The 20,715-nt window shown below is 41.8% G+C and overlaps 1 protein-coding gene across 17 annotated transcripts in view; it reads left to right on the top strand.

The window, feature by feature from the left end:
• Positions 1-928: 928 nt before the first annotated feature.
• AFDN (afadin, adherens junction formation factor) overlaps positions 929-20,715 on the top strand; it is a 111,620-nt gene continuing 91,833 nt past the window's right edge. For 7 of the 17 annotated variants that reach the window (XR_014882156.1, XM_085219835.1, XM_085219833.1 and 4 more), the window contains exon 1: positions 929-1,440. Coding sequence is in view for 16 of the 17 variants with exons in the window: in XM_085219835.1 (XP_085075961.1) it covers positions 1,333-1,440 (108 nt within the window). In the remaining variant the exon portion in view is untranslated. The remainder of the gene's footprint in view (positions 1,441-20,715) is intronic. The other 10 variants (XM_085219840.1, XM_085219838.1, XM_085219839.1 and 7 more) reach the window with 3 other exon arrangements.

Raw genomic sequence — 20,715 nt, 5'->3', positions numbered from 1 at the left:
CTGTACTGCTGGGTAAAAACAATAATGTAATTTCTTAATGGAGACAAGGCCTCTGAGGAATCCCTTCTGCAAATAACCCAATCTATCGCAACTCCAGCAAAACCCACTCCGCTGAATTCTCTCGGCAAAGAGGAACTTGAAATACTGTGCTGGGACCACCGAAAAGGAACAGCGGTTCCCCCTTTTTTAATCACCTGAAGAAACCAAACCAAACAAAGGCGCGCACTCGGGAAGCCCAGCCCAGAGCTGGCAGCTGAAGGACCACTCCTCACGCCCAGGGGACACCCGGCACACACCAACCACAGCTGACGACGGGTTGGTCGTCGGCAGGGCAGAAAACAAAGCCGAGCCCCTACAGCCACACTGCCCTCTGGAATCAAGCGATGCCCCTGACACCTCTTGCGAGAAACCGCAAGGAAATTATCTTCCTACGAAGCACTAAAACGCGTCAGATGCTTTATCTCACGCTGCGGAGGTTTATGTCAGTACATTCTTTCCAGACAGCTCCTTCCCCGCAGCGCCCCGAAGGCCCCGCACGGCCGCGCCGGGCGGCACCGCGCTCAGGGCAGAGCTCCGCGCTCCGCTCCGGGCCGCGTGGCGAGCCAAGGCCGCCGCTGAGCGGGCGGGAGGGCGGCTTCGCCAAAGCGCTGGAAAACAGGAAAATACACCGCGCCCCGGCGGATCTTTGTTCCCGCGGGCAAGCTCTCAGGAGCCCGTCACTGCCTCCCTGCGCAGCTCCGAGGGGCCGCGGCCACCGCCACCGCACCTGGCCGCGCCCCCGCTCCCACCCCGCGCCCCGAGGAAGGCAGAGGAGGGGAAGGGAAGGGAGGGGGCGCGCCGCCATCCGCCGGGCTTGGGGAGGCGACGGCCGCAGGAGCGCGCGTGCACCGCGGGAGGGCGGGCGGGAGGGCGGCCGGGCGGGGGCGCGCACGGGACGGTGTGCGAGGCGGCGAGCGAGGGGAGGGCGATAGTGGGGCGGAGAAAGGCGGCGGCGGTGGCTTCGCTGGGCTCGGGGCAGGCGGAGGGACGGGCGCCGCCGAGCCAGGAGACACCGCGGCGGCTGCCGGCGCGGGGCATCCTTCCTCCTCCCCGCCCCCCGCCCTTCCCTCTTTTTCTTTCTCTCCTCCGTCGCCGTCCGCCGGGACCGACCGCGAGCGGAGCGGCGATCCCGGGGCGTTTCGGCGGCTCCCGTGCCGGCCGCCACCGAGAGGAGCGCCGGCCCCTCCCCGGCAGGCCGCCTCCCCCCCGCCTGCTCCGCGCCCGGGGCTCGGCGGAGAGGGCCCGGCCGCGGCCCCGGCTCGGCTCCCGGCGGCGGCGGCGGGCTCGGCGAGGATGTCGGGCGGCGGCAGCCGGGAGGAGGAGCGGCGCAAACTCGCCGACATCATCAACCACTGGAACGCGAACCGGCTGGACCTGTTCGAGATCAGCGCCCCCACCGAGGTGAGCGACCCCGGCGCGGCCGCACGGCCCGGGCCGCCCGGAGGTGAGGCACCGCGCCCGGCGCAGGCCGCGGCTCCCGCTCCGCCACCGCGCGGCCGCCGGGCAGGGAGCCGGTGCGCGGCCCGTGCCCGGGTGTAGGTTGCGGCGGTGAGAGCGTGGGGGAGAGAGAGAATGAGAGAGAGGAAGGGAGGGAGGCCCGGCGGTGGGCTTCGCTTTGTGTGTGCGCCTGGCAGCGCCCGGCTTTGTGCGGCACAAAGCAACCTGCCGGCCGCGGGCGGGAGCCGGGGCTGCGCCGCCGGGGCGTGACGGGCGGCGCTCGGCCGGGAGTGCGCAGCAGGAGCAGGTTCCTGGTGCCGAGTTCACATGTTGTACCGGAAAAACACAGCGGGCAGTTTCTTCCTAACGAAATGGGTGTTGCTCGCGGCTGAGAGGCTGCGTTTACTTTTCAAAAAAAAAGAGGCCACACCCTGCCCCTGCCCCTGGTCGCGCTGCCCGGGGCTGTGCCTCGGTCCGGGGCCTTCCCCTCCACCCCCCGTCGTGGGCCCGGGGAGAACGGGAGGAAATTCCCACTTGCTCTTGGCCTGGCCCTGCTCCTGGCTGATCATTAACCGAGGACTCGCGGAGCTGCGCTGGCCCGATCTGGGGCTGTCCTGGCCGTGCAGCCGGGCGCTGGCTGCTGGTGTGGCCGCGAGAAGTCCCGAGTGCCATTCTCAGGTTTTCCCGTTGTGCTTTGGGTATTTTCGGAGCTGCTTGTTGCAGGCTGCCGAGCAGAGGGCTCTGTGCTATTCTGTACACCTTGCGGTATCTATCATAATGCTAGCTCCTTGCGTTGCATAGGTCTCGCCCATATCCCCACCGGCTGACAGTCACTTGCTTCAGAACTGGGCTGATGCTGGCGTAAAGGCTCTGTCGACCGTGTTTGAGAACGCAGCACCCTGGGACTGCAGGGTGACTGCTGTCTCATGAGTGCATCTGTCCATTCCCTGTATGTTCTAACCCCAGCCCCTTTTCTGTGTGTCTGGGGGACGTTGGACTCCCGCTGTGTTGCAATAACTGGTTTAACAACTCTTATGTTTTTTGGGTCCGCCTTACGTGTTTGTCATACTGAGCTAGGCTTTGCACAAAGCTTCCTTACAGCTGCTATAGAAGGAAACATCGATTTCACTTGCATTAGCTCCACGCTTGTGCTGTTCTATAGTCTTTGAACCAGTGTAGGAACAAGCTCAGCACTGTCAGCAATGAGATTTATTCCAGTTGAACTGCTGATGGTTAAAATGAAGTGTATGGATATCTCTGAACATCTAAGCTTCTTAAAGTACTGGTTCTAATGATGTTTGGTAAGACTGCAGCTGTGTCTGCAGCAAACTGATGATAGGTGAAGCGCATTTTCCTTCCATCTGGAAGGAAAATTGCAAACACAAAAGCTCACGTTCTTCCTAGGTCAGTGAGTACGGCCTCAAGCTGCTGGAGTTCAGGAAGTGTTTGGGCAGTGCTCTCAGACTCAGGGTTTGGATTTGGGTGGTGCTGTGTGGAGCCAGGGGTTGGTCTCAGAGATCCTTGGAGGTCCCTTTCAGCTTGGGATATTCTATGGTTACCCTGAGCTGATCCAAATGCGCATTATTTTCAACTCCAGTGGTGATGTGATTGTTGTGCGTGCTATTTGTCAGCACGAATGGGGCCTTTGCCAGACTGTTTTAGCCCCAGCGGTCCCAAATGGTTTCCACGCTGTTCCTAGGTCAGAGGGAACATCAGGAACGTTGCACTCACAGTAGAGGCTGCAGCGAGTGCAGCACCTGTACAGGTGCAGTAAGGTGGATATATGGCTTTTGCTAGGGATTCGGGTGGGATTGCTGTAAGCGATTGAGAAGTGGCAGTTGGCTGGCTGCATTAGTGTTGCAGCAAGCACGTGCCAGCACTGTGAGCTGTCACCCAGAGCTCCCGTTGTGTGTATTGTGTTTGGGGTTTTGAGAGCTGCTACCTTGCAGTGATTCTCCAGGCTTTGCTTCCGTGTAAACAGTCTGCTTAAGTGACTCATCTTCTGTGTGTCCTATGTAGCAAGAATAGGCATTTACAGAGGAATGAAACCCTTGCTTAATAGTAGGGTTTAATTTATGTCTTTGAAGAAAGGAAAAAAAATATAGAGAAATTAGTAGAAAATGACAGAAGCTTTGGCACTGTCAGTACCTAAACCCTATGTGGCCCACTGATGCACCTCAGCATTAGCTTGGAAGGACCCGCTCCCTGGTGTGCATTTGTTCCTGGTCCACCACGTCCTTTACCACGTCAGTGCAAAGTGTCCCATGTGCTTTGGCTTTGGATGTACAGGATGGGGTTTTGAAGCAAGTTTAAATGCGTGGTTATTTTTCAGGGAAGTGCTTCATGAAATGAATCGGTTTGAGTTCCTGTTAATATTTCAGTGTCCTCAGGGATTAGGTATCCACTTCTCTGTGTGCCTCTCTTAAGTGCTAGGCACAAGTTGTTTCTAAAAGCACATTGCCGGTGAGATGGAGAAAAGCAGCAGCCTTGGGTAGGGCACAACACTGAGTCCTATTCCTAATTTTCTCCTGTTATGTGATATGAGTGCTGAGTACATCATTCAGTGCTGCTTTTCCTTAGCAAGACGGAGCAGGTCAGCTTCTGTGCTGACAGTGAAGTATTTCTCCCTGTGTATTCTATGTCAGGAAGACTGGGGACTTCTTGGCAGAAAGGATTTCCCATCTTTACCTGCTGATGTGACACTGAAGTCACGTGTGGGGAGCAAGATTTAACATTGTGATTTTTTTTTTTTAACCTATTTTAACGCTTGGTGTTTTGAGAAACCTGATAATAGTTTGCATTCTGTTTGCTCTGAAGAAATTGGTTAAGAGCAGTTCTGTGGCTTCAGGGGCTTATAATGAGCAAAATAAAAGTTCTGTTTTTCAAGTTTTAGCAACTAATGCAAGCTAACCTCCAGTGCCGTCAGAAGCAGTGCTGGGTGCAGATCCTTCCTTGAGAGCTCTGCAGCACTGAGGTGAATCTGAATTTGATTCATGTAAGCATCACTGTCTCTGCCTTAAGTGATGAGACAGCAATGCATTTTAGGAAGTCCAAGAAAGATAGAGCAGGTTTCTGGGAGACCTGGACTGAATCATGGTTTGTTTTGCAGATAAATCAACAATCAAATTGAAAATGAAACAGAATGCTTATGCCTTTCTTTAAGTGTTTTTCTTTTTTCTGTTCTGCTTTCCTTTTCTCTGTTTCCCTGATATTACCAGGGTTTTGAATGCTTTTCATATCTGGCTGGCTTCTCCCCCACCCCTTTTTTCCTCTTAGTTTTTTTTTTTCTTTAGCTGTGAATGGAAACCCAGTAAGAAGCCTCCAGACCTTTTACAGTAGGAAACAAATTGAGCTTTTGAGCTTGTTTTGAAAATTCTCAAATAGGAGAAACTTTGCTAATAACTTGATAACAAGTGCGTTGTATTGAACCTTGTAGATTAAAAACAAACAAAAAAGCAGAAGTGCGTAAGTGCAAATCATCTATTTTCTTTTTAGTTTTTTTTTTTTCCTTTATTATGTAAAATAACTGTTTATGGAAACTTTGGAAAAGAGCAAGAAAAGCAAAAGCATTATGGACTGATGCATTTATCACTGTCAGATAAAATATCAGTCCTCCTGAAAGCATTTAATGTGTGGTTTAAGGCACCATAGGTGAACTAGGTGTTATAATTACTGTTGATCTTGATGGCAAGGTACGGTTTCATCTTTAATGTATGCTTTGATAACTGTATGTGGGAGGAACGGAAGAGCTTTGTTGTTCTGAGCAGGATTTATGGATTAGGAATAAGAGTAGCATTTAAATTTGACTTTTTTTGGGAAAAGCCCCACCTGTTCTAAAAAGTGGCTTTTTTTGTAATTGTCCAAGGCCTTGGAGGTGAATATCAGAAGTATTGTTCTGTTGTAGCTTTGGTTTTTGATGGAGATAGCTTTTCTGATCTAGTGAACAAAAGTAGGAGCTTGCTTTGGGGGGGAAAAAAAAAAAAAAAAAAAAAAAAAGCTCAGAGAAATAAAATGCTTTGTACTGAGAGTCTGTGCAACTTCTAGCTGGCCATGGTTTGAAACAAAACAAGCCCCAAAACCCTGAATGGGGATTTTTATTTTTTTGGTCTGAAAGCACCTTGTGTAAGCTTAGCAGTGAGGTGCAGGACTTACTGCAGCCCTTCTGCACGAGCGTGTTTCTGAACTGGTTGGTGTGTTTGTGTGTTGTCATTTTTGATACAGACTTCCCTTATATTCTGACACTCTGTATTTGGCCAAGTCAGTATATTTTACATTGTTGGGGCTTTTTTTTTTTTTTTTTTTCCCCCCCAGACTTTTAATGCAAATAACCTATTTAGGGGAGATGTTGCACAGTGGGTTTTAAAGTTGATTCAATTTTTGCATTTATTCTTTGGGTTTGGATCTGATTCTGCTTCACAAAGTGCTGCAGATAATTATTGTGGCAATCCCTGTTATAAGCCATGAGTTTGTGATCTTTTCAAAGAAACTGTACAAGTTTAAATCCAATGAAAGCAATAAGAATTAGGAATCTTTTAAGTTTTAAAACCCCTGCAGATTCCTATCTGCATGGTTGCTCACCCATTTGCTTTGAGAAATTCCCTCTGTGACTCTGAAAAGACTCATCTTTTAAGACTGCAACTAGCCTATGGCTGCCTATTGCGTTATGGGCAGTCTTGTCCGTAACAGTGGAAGTCTGAAGCTAGGCAGTTGTTGTCTAAATGGTAGCAGTGCTTGTGCTTTCTTCATGCACTACATGCATTGTTACAATGTGGTAATTCCTAGGCAGTCTGGAAAGGTGTATGGGAAACCTTGAGGACTGATGCCTACACTTTTCAGTGGGTAGCTATCACTAAACAGGCACAGTTAAAGAGGAGGTCGCTAACCTATAACCAGTGCTTCAGAGTTTTAATTTCTAATCGCAATTTACTGAGTGTTGACTTCTGCATCAGAGTGCCTGGAGAAAAGAAATCATGAGCAGATGTCTTCTCATTTGCATTAAAAGGGCTATTTCGAGACCGGTTTGCTTTAACTGAGTAGAAGTGAGTATCCTGCCTTCACAAATGAAATATAATTGCTGCTATCTGGAGAGTGATAACAGGTTTGAATTAAGATCTTGATCACAATCTACAGGCAACATAATAGCACAGATATACTCCTCTTCTAGGAGGAAGTTTTGTGCTATGCCTTCGGTATTCTTTAAGTTGTTCCTTGGCTGGTGGCTAATTAGGTTCATACAGCTGAGACATATTGGCTTTGAAAATTCCCTCCCACTGTGTGAATCTGTTGCCTGACTAAAGTAGCATTGGCAGGTATTATTTTTCAGTTAAAAAAAGCCTAGACCTCTGGAAATGTTACGGATTTACTTGGTTAGCCCAAATGTTCCCATATATAAAATACATATATATCTGAAATGTTAAAATAAATGGAATACACTTGAATGATGTTCATGGATAAACTTGCTTTGTAATTGATAAAGTGTTACCTTTGTCCACAAGAAATGTTCACCTAAATGGGATAAGGAGAACTAAAATTTAGCTGAAAGGTGTTATTAGCTGAAATGAGCTGGTGTTTGTGATAAGATTGTAGATCATGAGAAGGCACTCTGAATTTATCTTTGTGTCAATATTTGAAAAGCTGCTTTGTTACAAATACAGGGAAATAGATTGTGGCTATCCGTAATTGAGAGCATTACATTAAAGAATAACTTCTGCCTTTGGCCAATGCTTCTGGTGAAAGTGGAATTGAAAATCACCATGTCAAGCGATACACTGATAAACTTCTGTTATGGTAAACTTAAGTGGAGTCAAACGTAGCAGATGTTCCAGATAAGTAAGCGGAGTACTTGATCTCTCAGAACGTAGAACTTCACGCTAACGGAAGGCTCTTCTGAGGTATGTTTGAATAAAGTACTGCTTACATCATCTCGGATTTTTGGTGAGTTTTGACTAGGAAAAAATATTTATAATATTTTTGTCTAAAATGCCTTTTGAGTGATGCTTTTCTTAGTGCCTAGAGATTTATGAGATTATTACTTAGGCCTGTTTATTTCTGCTGTTAATATTGTTGCACTGATTTTGGAAGTATTTTTCTCTTGCTAAACAGTTCTTAAATCAGTTACTAGTATCCTGATATCCTAACATTTTAGGAGGATACTTTTCTGACTGGCTATAAAATACCAATGTGAGAATTATTTCAGTAACTGATAAATAGAATCGTAGAATGGCCTGGGTTGAAAAGGACCACAATGATCATCTAGTTTCAACCCCCCTGCTATGTGCAGGGTCACCAACCACCAGCCCAGGCTGCCCAGAGCCACATCCAGCCTGGCTTTGAATGCCTCCAAGGATGGGGCATCCACAACCTCCTTGGGCAACCTGTTCCAGTGCGTCACCATCCTCATTCTGATAATGTATTTTTTTTTAAGTAGTTGAAGTGGAGACAGGTGAGCAACACATCTTGTTATGTGTAACAAGAGTTTAAAAAAAGCAAAATAGCTGACCATATGTGGTTTCATGCTTATTTTCTTTTCTCCTTCAATGTAAACTTTCCTGAGTTGCATCAAGATGCTCCTTTTATTATTTGCCAAACAAACCAGCGTTGGTAATTAAAGCTGAAATTTACAATACTGACACTATTTTTTTAGTATTTTCTTGCAGTTCAGTGGCCTCTGTAAAGGAGGTGTTCTTACGCAAGTTGTTCCTCATCTGTTTTTTTTTGTTGGTTTTTTTTGTTGGTTTTTTCTTTTTTTTAGGCTGCAGAGATTTTTGTCCCTTAATCTTTAATTGTGGATAAAAAACAGTACTTTTTTTTTTTTGTGTGTGTGTGTGACTATGTCTGTCCAGGAATTCAGAAATCCAAGATGAAAACAGAATGCAAATGGGATAAAACTCTATTAATGAAAATTAGTTCTGATTTAGCAGAAGCACTCGAGCTGCCTTTGTGGAACATACTATGCCTTGTGAACTTCTGTATAATGAAAAAAATAAATGGGTACAAGCATTTTCTTGCAGTGGGAGGGTAATTTCTCCATGTGATTGGTTGCCCTCAGTCACCAAATTGCAACTGCCTTTTATCGTTGTCTGGTTTGGTTCTCTAGGCAAGCTAAAAGATCTGCTTTGACATAAAGTCCAGTGTCACATGCTTGTTTCAGTACACACCTGGATTATATGTTTGTTTCAGTATGCAGCTGAATTGCTGACACCTCATGATGCTCAGTGATTTCTGTTCTTTGTTAGAGGTATGTAACTTAGTAAAACCATTCCATGTAGTACTTAGGGATTATGGTCATCTGTGTCTGTGGGAGGTTTTAGCCTCAAGGTTCTCAAATTTGAAATGCTTGATCAGTATTGTCATGTGATATATCTTCAACTTCTACAGAGCTGCTTTCTTTCCTTTTGTGCTCACCTGTAAGCTAGGCCATCAGCTCAACTCCTCTTCAGATCATCTTCTAGCCTAGTTATTCTTTCCAGGGAACTGTATCCTGAGATTACCTCCATCCCAGTCCCCTTGTGAAGGTGCCACTCTGTCTAAATCTGCTTTCTTCTTTTCTCTCCACACTGACAAGGACAGAATTCCTCACTGTTGTGGTCTGTCTGGAACAGCATTAGTATAGATGAATGATTACTTCTCAAAAATGCATTCAGAGTTGGTTCTGAGAGGCCTGGAAAAGATTCCTAGGACCATGAATGTCATCTAGGAGACCAGCATGCTGTATTAGTTGTAAATGCAAGTGTGACATTAGGAAATGTAAGTAATACTGCAGTATGTTTTTCTTACTGGGTTTTGAATCTCTACATATAAATGGAAAGAATCTAGTGATAGAATATATGATTGTGCTTATGAAGGTTGCGTGTAATCACAGAATCATAGAATGGGTTGGAAGCGACCTCAAGGATCACCAAGCTCCAACCCCCCTGCTGCAGGCAGGGCCACCAACCTCCCCATTTAATACTAGACCAGGCTGCCCAGGGCCCCATCCAACCTGGCCTTGAATACCTCCAGGGACGGGGCATCCACAGCCTCTCTGGGCAGCCTGTTCCAGTACCTCACCACTCTCTCTGTAAAGAACTTCCTCCTGACATCCAATTTAAACCTTCCCTCCTTGAGCTTTAAGGCATTCCCCGTTGTCTTATCACTGTTGACCCTTTTAAAAAGTTGATTCCTCTCTCTCTCTCTCTCTCTCTCTTTTTTTTTTTTTTTTTTTTTGTTTGTTTAAATTGTTTGTCTTAAGAGTAGTCATCAATAGATTTCTGATTTTACTCATGTACTTCAAGGGGAGAAGATACAGTAGACTTCAAAAATAGTGAAGAGTTACTATAGTAATTCTTTTCAAGGATGTTAGAAAACAGCTTGTTTTGGAATGTAGTTGGAAATTGAGTGCATGTTTGAATGCATGATTCTTATTCACATACTGGGTAAATATTTTGTAATAGATTTTGTTGAATACAAATGGAATACAGACTCAGTCAAAAATGGTGATGTATGTTAATAGCTTCAAGGTTGGATTGTTTGTTTTAATTGTTCATTGTTTTTATTGCCAATTTGGTCTGTTGCATTCTTTTGTAAGTAGAACTGAGGAATATGGAAGGTCTTGCAACACCTTACTACTTAGTACAAAATGTACAGTTTCGTGGTGAACTCTCCTAAGACTTGCCCTCAGTCTGTTGTGTTTCAGGGCACAGCTGAATTTCTGGGCTGCTCTCTACCGAAAGAACCTCTGTAACAGAAATCTTTAAGTGAAGGAATGAGTTGTCTGTTGGACAAATAAATACTGTTGCCAAAATATGTTGCCCATAGCAGTAACTAGAAACTACAGTTTCAATGCCTATGTTTTTCAAGCCTCCTCTGAGTTGTTTAGCAATAGCTTTCTCTTTGTCTGACTTGTCTGTCGGTCCACCTTACAGGCAGAGACACAACTTAATTGGAGTGTCATGCTTTTCCATATATAATCGTACCGCTCACAAAGCCCAGAGGAAGATCATATCTCCCTTCTCAATGCATATTAGTGGCTCCTGTGTGGCCTGTGATTGGGCAGGAGGGTTCAGACAACAAGGAAACCCTCTCCTCCCCCAGTGGCTACAGCAACAAAAGGTCTCCTTTTCCCTCTGCCCTCCTAGTAGCTCTTCTTTGAACAGTACAGTGGTTAGAAATTAATAAATAAATAATTGACCATCTTGTTGTGATTCTCAGTTTTAGAAAAAACTGTTATTCTAGGATCTTAGGATCTTCACTTGGAAAGCATCAACACAGTGCTGACTGTGGTGCAGCATCCTCATGGACAGGAAGATGTTTGTAGAAAGATGACTAATCCTTTCAAGGCCAGGCTGGATGTGGCTCTGGGCAGCCTGGTCTGGTGGTTGGTGACCCTGCACATAGCAGGGGGGTTGAAACTAGATGATCTTTGAGGTCCTTTTCAACCCAGGCCATTCTATGATCCTATGATTTAACACCTGCTGTATGTTTTCTGGCAATTGAAAGACTGAGATATTTTTTTCACATCTGGAAAAAGAAAAGATTTTAGAATCTTTGATGGAAAGACAACACTAATAAAGGCATTGCTCAAATTTGCTAATTAGGTTGGGTGGATTGCCTATTGTATCTAGTATTTGCTGTCCAGCGAGGTAACTCAAATGCAGTTACTTAACGTTGTTGCGTTTTTTGTGTAATTTTGCTTTGTTGAATGCTTTAATTTAAAAACAAACACCTGTTTCCTTTTTGCATTTTTTTTTAAATGTTCTAACAGAGCTATTCTCTATTTTGTAAAAGTTACAGGAATTCTTTTGATCAAGTCTTAAGAAATGCTGAAATTTAATCTAATATTAAAGCGTGTTTTTGTTGTTATCATAGTGCAACAAGGGCTATTCCAGTAAGTTCTGCGGCAGTGCCTATCAGAAACTGTTTTGAAACAGACAGGAACTGATATGTAGGCAGCCTGTAGTTTTTATCAAAGTTAGAGCTTACAGTGGGATCTGTGATGACATTAGTGTTCACATTTTGTAGCATTCAAAATTCTGGTAGAACTTCGCGACTATTTCTTGATTACTTTTGTTTGCATGTTTTGCATTCTAACCTGCATTAAGGTTAAGTGTCAGCTCAGAAAATCAGTGCAGCAAATGTATGAGGTTAGCCGAACTTGAAAACTTTGGCTGCTTCTTCAAAGAAATACTTCTTCATTGTGAGTGATGAGCATCAGGTGGAAACACAAAAGTGTTGCGCCAACATGGTTGAGTGCTGAAGCAAAGTATTCTTCAAGCACTCTGATGATGGAGGCTGAGGTAATAACCTACTAAAATTCAGCACTTAGCTGAACTCCTGGGTTCCAGTGTTTCTTTCTAGCTGTTCGAGCATCCTTGTGTGCATGGCTACTTGTAAATATCTGCTCATGTTGCTATGAATGCATTGATCATCTCTCAGCGCCCAGTCTTTTTAGAACCCCTCTCTTCCATGCCACCCTCCTCAAAAAAACCCACAGCCCTAATCCAGACACCGCAGTCTTCTGCTTAGTGTGAGAAATATCAGTTCTAGCAGCCCTCAGGTGTGTGCCTCCTCGCAGTGTAGAAGCCTTGCCAGGAGTGTGATGTAAGATTGTGCAGCTCTGGCATGGGTGAGCTGCACCTCCAGCACACACTGACTGCACTTTGGAGTCTGGAATGGCTGGGCTGATGCAACCGGGCCTCACACAGCCAGTTTGTCCCAGCGCTGCTGGTGACACTGTGACAACACACTTTCTTCTAAAGGAGTGGAAGAAGGAGTGTTTTTTCTTGTTTGTACTTTGATTCAAAAGCCATAGACATGTTCTCCTTGTGTTTCAGAGAGTTCTTTCCCTAATATACTTAGAAACCAGCGTGTGTTCTCTGTCCTGAGTTCTTGCTGGGCTGTGACAGAATGAGTTTTTGGGATTAACCTCAGGTTACTGACATGTCTGTCTTCTGCAGCTGTTAGAAAAGATGAATAGTTTCTTATGTACACACATATCCTGTCCACAGCACCTTCTTTATCCACCTCGTACTTTCTGAGGCACAGAAAGAAGGAAGCTGGTAGCACCGACCACCTTCTTATCGTTGCTGCTATCCAATTGCCATCATGCAGGTTGTTTTCTGCGGCTTGGAACTGTCCATCCTTCCAGGTTGTGTTGGTGATGGTGGAAGGCACAGGTGTTCTTTTTCTGCTGCCGTCCAGCAGTGGATTTGAACGGATTCTTACTGCTTTTATAACAGTCAGAGTTACTGTGTAGTAGCAGTTGATATTTGCTGTGGCTTTTGGAAACTTGGCAAGACCTTTCGCTTCCGTATTTTCCATCTCCGATGTCCAGCTGGTGTTAAATGATGGTATTTTAATTTGTGCTTAATTTGTTTCAAAGGTTTCTTTTTATATTTACCTATGTGAGATCTGACTGAAATAAAACATTTGGCATCCTGCTGAAACTTAGCCCTTTTGTTGGGAAAAGATGTCTATTTGATATATACAAGTAGAGGCTTTTTTTTTTTTTTTTTTTTTTTTTTTTTTTTTTTTTGCTACTGCTGAGCTTCTCTATTCATGCAGCACAAAGTAGCACACTGTGGTCTTCTTTTTTTCACATGCTGACTAATGACTTAAAATATTGCTGGCTGTTTTGCTCAGAATGCTTTTGAAAGATGCTAGTAAGTGAGATTGTTTAGATCATCCTTGTCTTCCATCTGTGTGTAGCTGTGGACTCCTAATCAGTTGTGTGTTCATTTAAAAGTCATCCGGTATTCTCACTTTGTTTTAATGGCTACAGGACAGTGGAATGGGAAAACAGCAATGCGTACACATGATGTAACATGTTGAAAACTGTAGTAAATTTGGCACAGAAATAGAAACCAGATTTTATGCATGTACGTAGTTGCTATTCAGTAGGTAGTGCTACTTTTAGATTTCACCTTATAAGATATGGCCAAAAAAGTTAGCATCGTCATTTGCCCTGCCACGTTCCGGTTTGATATTATATTGACTTGTATGGTATACCTGAGGATGATCATCTTCCCTGTTTGATACCTGCATACAATGCAAAGTGGGTTAAGTACCTTACAGAACGCATGAATCATCTCAATCTTTGTTTTTATTTCTTGTTTCTTAAATACTTAAACATCAAATTTCCATGAGGCTGTCTTATTTTGTTGAATAGGTGGCTGTTAATTTTTGAACTCGACAGGTAATTTATTTTCTCCAGATATGTAAGTTTCTAGTATTCAAAGTGATAGAAAGCCCATGAACTGTTCATTATGCCTATCATGTTCTTAAAGAGATACCAAATACAGAAGAAATGCAAAATCCCTAAATGTTTTGCGATTGAAAAGCAAAGCAATAAGGCAAAAAAAAACCTGACCATCACACACCTTGCTGAACTAAGATACTCGGAGTACCTAATGTAAAGAAAATATGCTTCTCCCTGTGCATGGTAATTAAATGAAACATAACAGCTTATTTATTCTTAGTTAACACAGTGTTATGTGAAAAATCATATGCATTTTTTAATTTATTTTTTGCTTCTCTACTGTACAGTATTAGTGCAAAATACAGTATTCATATGACTCAGCCTGAAAAAGTTTATAGTCTACAGAAGCAAGGAAAGAAAAGAGTCACTGTCATAGTATGAGTGATTATTTATTGCTAGTTAAATAAGACAAAAAGAGGTCGGAGATGCCTCCTGTTTTAAATACCTTTCCTCTTCTGTGTGCTGCAGTCTTTGCTTCTTGGTAGATTCTTTTTTACAGGTCAGCTTTTCATATTCTCATGACATACTCCGTCACTAATGAGAGGATAGACCTGTCTTTTGCACAGCTTTACAGCTGTATTAATTCTGATTTACTGCTAGGATTCTTTGGGTAAATCTTCAGTTAAATCCCAGATTGTTTCATGGTGAGTCAGAAGATACTTGAAATCTTACAAGGTAGTATCGCCTACATTAACTGTGTTTTATTATCTGAGTAAGCTGAAGCAAGTTACTGAAAGCTTTTGTAATCTGAGCCTGTTTAAACTCGAAGTACTCCTGTACGCAGTTAATCATCTGCATTAATGTTTGTATTGTAACTTGTCCTTGGTTCACGTGCCACTGAAACGACAGCCCTTTGATAAGAATAAAATGAAGGTTATTTAATAGAACTGTACTTTAGAGCAAGAAAATGCTTGAAAGTAATCAACCATTCGTTCTGTACTTTACAGTGCAGGTGGAAGTTTCTTAGATGGAGTTAACTTCTTGTAAGAGTGCAGGTCATCCAACTGACTGTGAAAATACCAGATGGGCAGGATTGCACCGCTGAGAACAGGAGGTCATGCATCATGACATTGGCAAAAACTTTCTTCTGGTGACTCTTGTTTAACATGGCTGCGGAGTCTGGTTTTGGCTAACCCTGGGATAAAAACAGTAATTTTTCATCGTTGAGAAGAAACCCTTAAAATAGAACTGGTAGAGCTTTTTTAATGTGGCTCCTTTGGGTAATGAAATGTGCCATTTGAAGAGAGAAATGCAAAGTGTGAATTTCCAGTAGAAAGTTGTTTTCCTAACTGGGAAAATGTTTTGTGCTTTGTTGCACAATTTGGGTGGGTTTTTTTTTTTTTTTCATGTAGATGATTTTTTTCTGTGTATTGGGACAGGATATAGAGAACTTAAATAATGCACGTTACAAAACAAAATTGAATATAATTTGTAGGAAGATATATATTTTACTTTCAAACTTCTTTTTTTCCTAACACTGAAGTGTATTCTAGAGCATTTGAATTCTTTAATTATTTATGTGTATATATAGGTTTTTGCCTTGCTTTAGTAGAGAGAAATGATTTGATATGGACCTTTATTGTCAAAATCTGCTTTTTTGAGGTCACTTTATTCTTGAAGCAACCATGAAAATGTGCCTTGCTTTGTCATGTAAACTTTACTGATGATGTAGGATGGGCCCTCCGTGATATGGGTAGAAGCTGTGTGTCTAAGCTTAATATTTCTTGATCACAGCTTAAATAAAGAGTAGGTGTTGGAATTACTATTTCTGACTGATGCTGTAAATTAATCTCACTTATCATTTGGATTGGGCCAAAGTGAAAGATCTTGCAAAATTGACAACTGTGCCCTTACAGGGAAACTGAACTTCCTCTTCTGCTGTTCAAGAGAGTATGGGGGGTGGGGGGGAGAGAGAAAACATCTGGACCATAACTTTTGGCAACTGAAACACATGTTGACTCTTTGATATGAATTTGGAAGGTAAGGTATGAATCAAAAAGACAAACAAAACAGCTACTCTTTTCTTGACAGCAATAACAATCCAGGCTAGTCTTCCTACTTTTTCAGTTCTCTGTTAGTGTAATTACTTCACATCAAGAAAAACTTTAATTTTTACATTAAAAAACACTTGCAAAGAAACTGACACATTTCTTTATTTCTCTGGTTAGCCACCTGCCTTCTGTGTTGAGAGTTTTCATACTTGTGACAATCAAGACTGCATTTTTGTATTACTTGTGTACACTAGCTGTCTTTCAAACATATAGTGATTAGACAGTGACAACTAGTAAAAGACAACAAGGTGATCCCAATATGAAATGTAGTGTCAGTGATGTGATTTACCCTTGTCCTCTGTACGTGAGATGTCTTGTTGATTGCTCTGGTATCCACGTTACTGTTTGGAAACAATTCATTACTGGCAGATGGAGAAATACTGTACAGGTTTTATAATGAATTACTGTTGGTCTGCTGCTAAGTGTAAGGATGAGTAGTTACTAGAGAACTTTTTATCATGAAGTTGTTTACGGTGACTGCAGAAATCTTCATTTTTAGAGTAGCTGTTTTCTAAAACTAGCGCTGTGATGGGTTCACATGGTGCAGAACCTAGACCTGCATCTTTTGAACACTATCTACATTGCCATACAGTTGTGATTTTACTGTGGCATGTAGAAAAAAAAGTGCGTGACACTTTTGATTGTTACACTCAACTTATTAGCTACTTACTGATGTGTCAGCTAACTTCACTTTGAGGAAGAGAGATGAATATAATTTAAAGAGAAATTTAAGACTGAGTTGAGTACATACTATTTTGAGATCAGTATGGTCAACCACAATTGTACTGTGTATTTTTCTCCATAGGGTAAGGCTATTATCTTCTTCCTAATTATTTTTGCCTTTCTTCAATGTTTTCTTTTTTAAGAGTGCGCACTAGGAAGGCTACTCCTCTAGCCCATGTGAACCTGGATTTTTTTGTTTCACTTTGCTTTTTTGTTTGTAAGAATCTTGAAATAAATATGCTTCTTTTAGTCTCTGAAGTTCAGATACGTTTTGGGACTTTTTCCCTCCTCCCATCCCCAGTGTATACTTGTGTGGATGACAGAGAAGTCTGCAACTGGACTGTTAGCATAAGCAGATTCGTTTCTTCTCATTGTGTCTTTTGTGTTGCTCTCCTCCAATTTTGTTCCCACTGTCTTAGTTTTTCTTGTAAAGATCTGTTGCTTTCTGTGATTAGGCCCAGAAGTTGTATGACTGTGTTTAGCATGTGTTTTTTGGTTTTTTTTTTAATTCTTTTTTTTTTTTTTTTAATTCTTCCTGTACCACTGGTAGTCCACTTATGCTATAGTAACTAGAGAAAAGAAGCAGATTGGTAGTAATGATGGTAAATCACTTTCTCAGATGCACTTGGATATCTGTCTGGAATTCTCTGGTAAACAACCATCAGAGTAACATATACAACATAAGGAAACCTCACCACTTTGAGGATATGGAGCAAAATACTTTCTTCTTTTTTGTCTGTTTTTGAGCACTTCTGCTTCTGAGTCTTTGCATTAAGTTTCTGGGTGTGTCTTGCTTTTTCTAATTTTTCTTTTTTTTTTGGTTGTATAATCTTTCTTGAAGGATGAACCAGTCTGGTGTGTTAAAAGAATCATCCTGACATTCCCTGACAAGTTGCTTACAATATAAAGTATGGCTTTATATTCTTAAAGGAAAAATGAATTAGAGGCTAGTTTTAGTATGTTGGACTGATGAATAGAGTAAGCAAGCTTATCTTAGCCTTACCATGCAATAATTCTCATGATTATCTTTGAGAAATGTTTTCAGGCTTGTATTTCCCTTTATCTGTATTAAAATGAATTCATTACACAATTCATTAACAATAAATATGTTTTACACAATAAAACTTTTCAGATTTTAGTAAACAGTCAACCAGTGAAACAGGTTGCACAAGGAGGTTGCATAGCTTTTGTCACAGAGGTTTTTGAGACTAGACTGAATAAAGCTGCAAACAACGTGATGACCTCAGAGGCGACCTTTCTTTCAGCAGGAGATTGAACTGGAAAGTTCCTGAGGTCCTTTTCTCCACTGGAATTATCCTGTGATCTTAGATACCTGTCTGCCCATTCCAATTCACTTGCATCTGGGATGGACTGCATTGCGTTAGTTGGATAAATGACTTGAGATGTGCAGTAGAACCACTTATCTAGGTTTTAGTGTCTCTATCTGTTGGACTCATACCAGAAGAGAAATTGAAAAACATTATGCTGCTACTTAAACTACTTTATTTAGATTTTTTCATCTCTTTTTGTTTTATAGTCCTTCCTGGGACTTATGTGTTGGCATATCTTAGTATCAGCACTATCCAATTGGTCTTATCCTATATTATTTTGTGTTTTTAGCTCAGCTTGCAAAACAAATGATACCTGCCTGACTAGTGTAACGATCACTGTTTTCTGTAAAATAGTAGCTTTGGAAGATCAATTAACTTGTCCTCAGTGGATGTTTGAATAGAATCATAAAATACTTTGGGTTGGAAGATAACTTCGAACTATAGGTACAATCCCCTAGGCTTCTTAGGGCTTTATCCAGTAAGGACTTCAAAGTCCCTGAAGATGATGCTCTGTATGACTTCTCTGGGCAACCTTCTCCATTACTTGACTGACTTCATCATGGAAAAACTACCTTATATTCAGTTTAGAAACCTCTTCTTTCAACTTAGTGTCCATTATCTCTTGTCCTTCCACCATGCACTACCATTATGATCCTCACTGCAGCTTCAAGGAAACTTTCTTGTAGATACTGGGATCTCTTTGTGTGTTTCCTTAAAGCCATCACTTTACCAGGTGAAACGAACCCTGTTCCGCACATCCCTGCTCATGAGATAGTTTTCCAACCTTCTGATCATCTTGTGGCTCACTGAATTTGCTCCAGTTTCTGTCTTTCCTGTATCATACGGCACAAAACTGGATTGATGAAGATAATCATTTTACTTAATCTACGGCCTGTACTTCTACTAACACAGCTTAGAATGCTGTTATCCTGTGTTATTTTGGACTAGATGATCTTATAGGTCATTTCCAACCTTGTGATTCTATCCATCTTTGTTGCAGGGCACTTCTGACTCATGTTCAGCTTGATGTCCTCCAGGATCACCATGTCCTTTTTAGCAGAGCTGTTCTCCAGCCAGTCATTCCTGAGCCTATATTCTTGCAAGGCACTGTTCTCTTGAGTGGCAGGATTTTTCATTTGTCCTTGTTGAATTTCATGGAATTAAAAAACAAACATTCAAAAGCCAAAAACTAAACAAATAAAACAAAACAAACAAAACGTATTAAAAATATCCTTCCAGAACGTCTTTCTGTGAAGCATTTGGGTATGCTGGGGGCGGAGATTGAACAAGATTCTAATATTGTAGAAAATACACGATTGCAAGTTGTCTAAATTCCACTCTGTCCTGTTTCCATTTCCTACTCCTGTGCCTTTCCTCCTGCTCACGATTGGAAGCCTGCCTCGGTTGATGGAATAAATGCTTGCAGTGAATGAGTTACAACCTACTGTGGGGAACCTGCTTTAGCAGAAGGCTGGACTTGATGTAGGTCCCTTCCAACCCCTACAATTCTGTGATCCTGAGAACTAGGTTAGATTTTTAATTTTTGTTGTTGCTAATATATCCTTACTGTAATGTTTATTTCTAAGTACTTTTGAATTTATAGTACTGTATTCTGTGCAGTAAAGTGTTAACAAGTTTTTTGCATCAAATCTCCTGTTTTGTTGTATTTTGAATTATGCCGTATCTGTGATACAGATCTCTGCATGATGTCTAGAAGAATCTTTACAAAATGGTGCATATTGCTTGAGGCAAGCCATAGCTTCTGAATGTATCTTGCATTTGTGATCTTTAAAAACAGAAAGCCCTATCTATGAAATGTTAATTTTAGCCACAGACAGATCTTTTTTCATGGTATCAGAACTTCAAAACATCTGGTATAGTTGGTTAGACAGGGAAATTAGGTTAATTGCATGGAAATAGAGCCACGCTGATAGTGTAACATTTTCTCATTGAAACCAGTACTTTAGCATTTTTTCTAAGTAGACTGTAATCTCAACTGGGTAGGAATGTTTAATATTGCTAATTTTTGCTTCAATGGAGTATTTTTACCATTAAAATTTAAAATGCTACTTTGGAACTTGGATAGTGTGAATCTGTTAGTTCTGTAAATGTTCCAAGACCAGAATTAACGTACGAGGAACATAAAATGAAATAAGCCAAGCATGCAAAATCCTCAGAACTCAATATTAAATTTTGTATTTTGATACTGAATTTAAATGAAGTTTTACATTACCTTTTCCTGCATGTTATATTGGAACCTAAGTTAATACAAACTTGTTAATACTAAGTTAATACAAACTGCATTTCTACCTGTAAATGTGGTTAGAAAGTGTTGTAGGTTGTTTTTCTTTTTTTGGGGCACTTTAACAACTAAATCAATTACATACTGATCCTTCAAATCTTCATCAAGACTAAAAGTAGAGCCAGATTCTTACCTTACGTGGTGTCATAACAAAGTGATGATTCAAGATACTTTTTGTGTTGTTAAAGAATTATCAACATATATAAGGGGAAAAGGCACAACCTTGCTCCTGTTGAGAAATTGAAATTTTTCATAAAGAATAGTCTTGCACAGAAACTTAAGGTAGTTAGAGGCTCCCCTCCCAGGTATGTAGGAATTAAGATCAACAATTCTAAAACAGTAACTGAAAAATTTTTTTGTGAACTTGGATGTATATATTTCAGCTATTCTGTTCAAATAGTTAAAGGTGATTTATGACCACGTTTCTTTTTGCAAAATGTCACTAAAATGAACCTTTTTGTACCATACGATAAAACTTTCTTGGTTATTTATGCTATTATGAAGAGAACTGCACAGGAAGTGAGGAGCTTCCTATGTAATCAAGTGGTCAACTGTTGTTTCCTCTATCGGGAATAGAGTTGGCTAGTACTCACAATC

This window comes from Meleagris gallopavo, chromosome 2 (assembly GCF_905368555.1).
Source record: "Meleagris gallopavo chromosome 2, MGAL_WU_HG_1.1, whole genome shotgun sequence".
In the NCBI taxonomy this organism is placed as follows: domain Eukaryota; kingdom Metazoa; phylum Chordata; class Aves; order Galliformes; family Phasianidae; genus Meleagris; species Meleagris gallopavo.
This window is presented reverse-complemented; position numbering and strand designations above follow the sequence as displayed.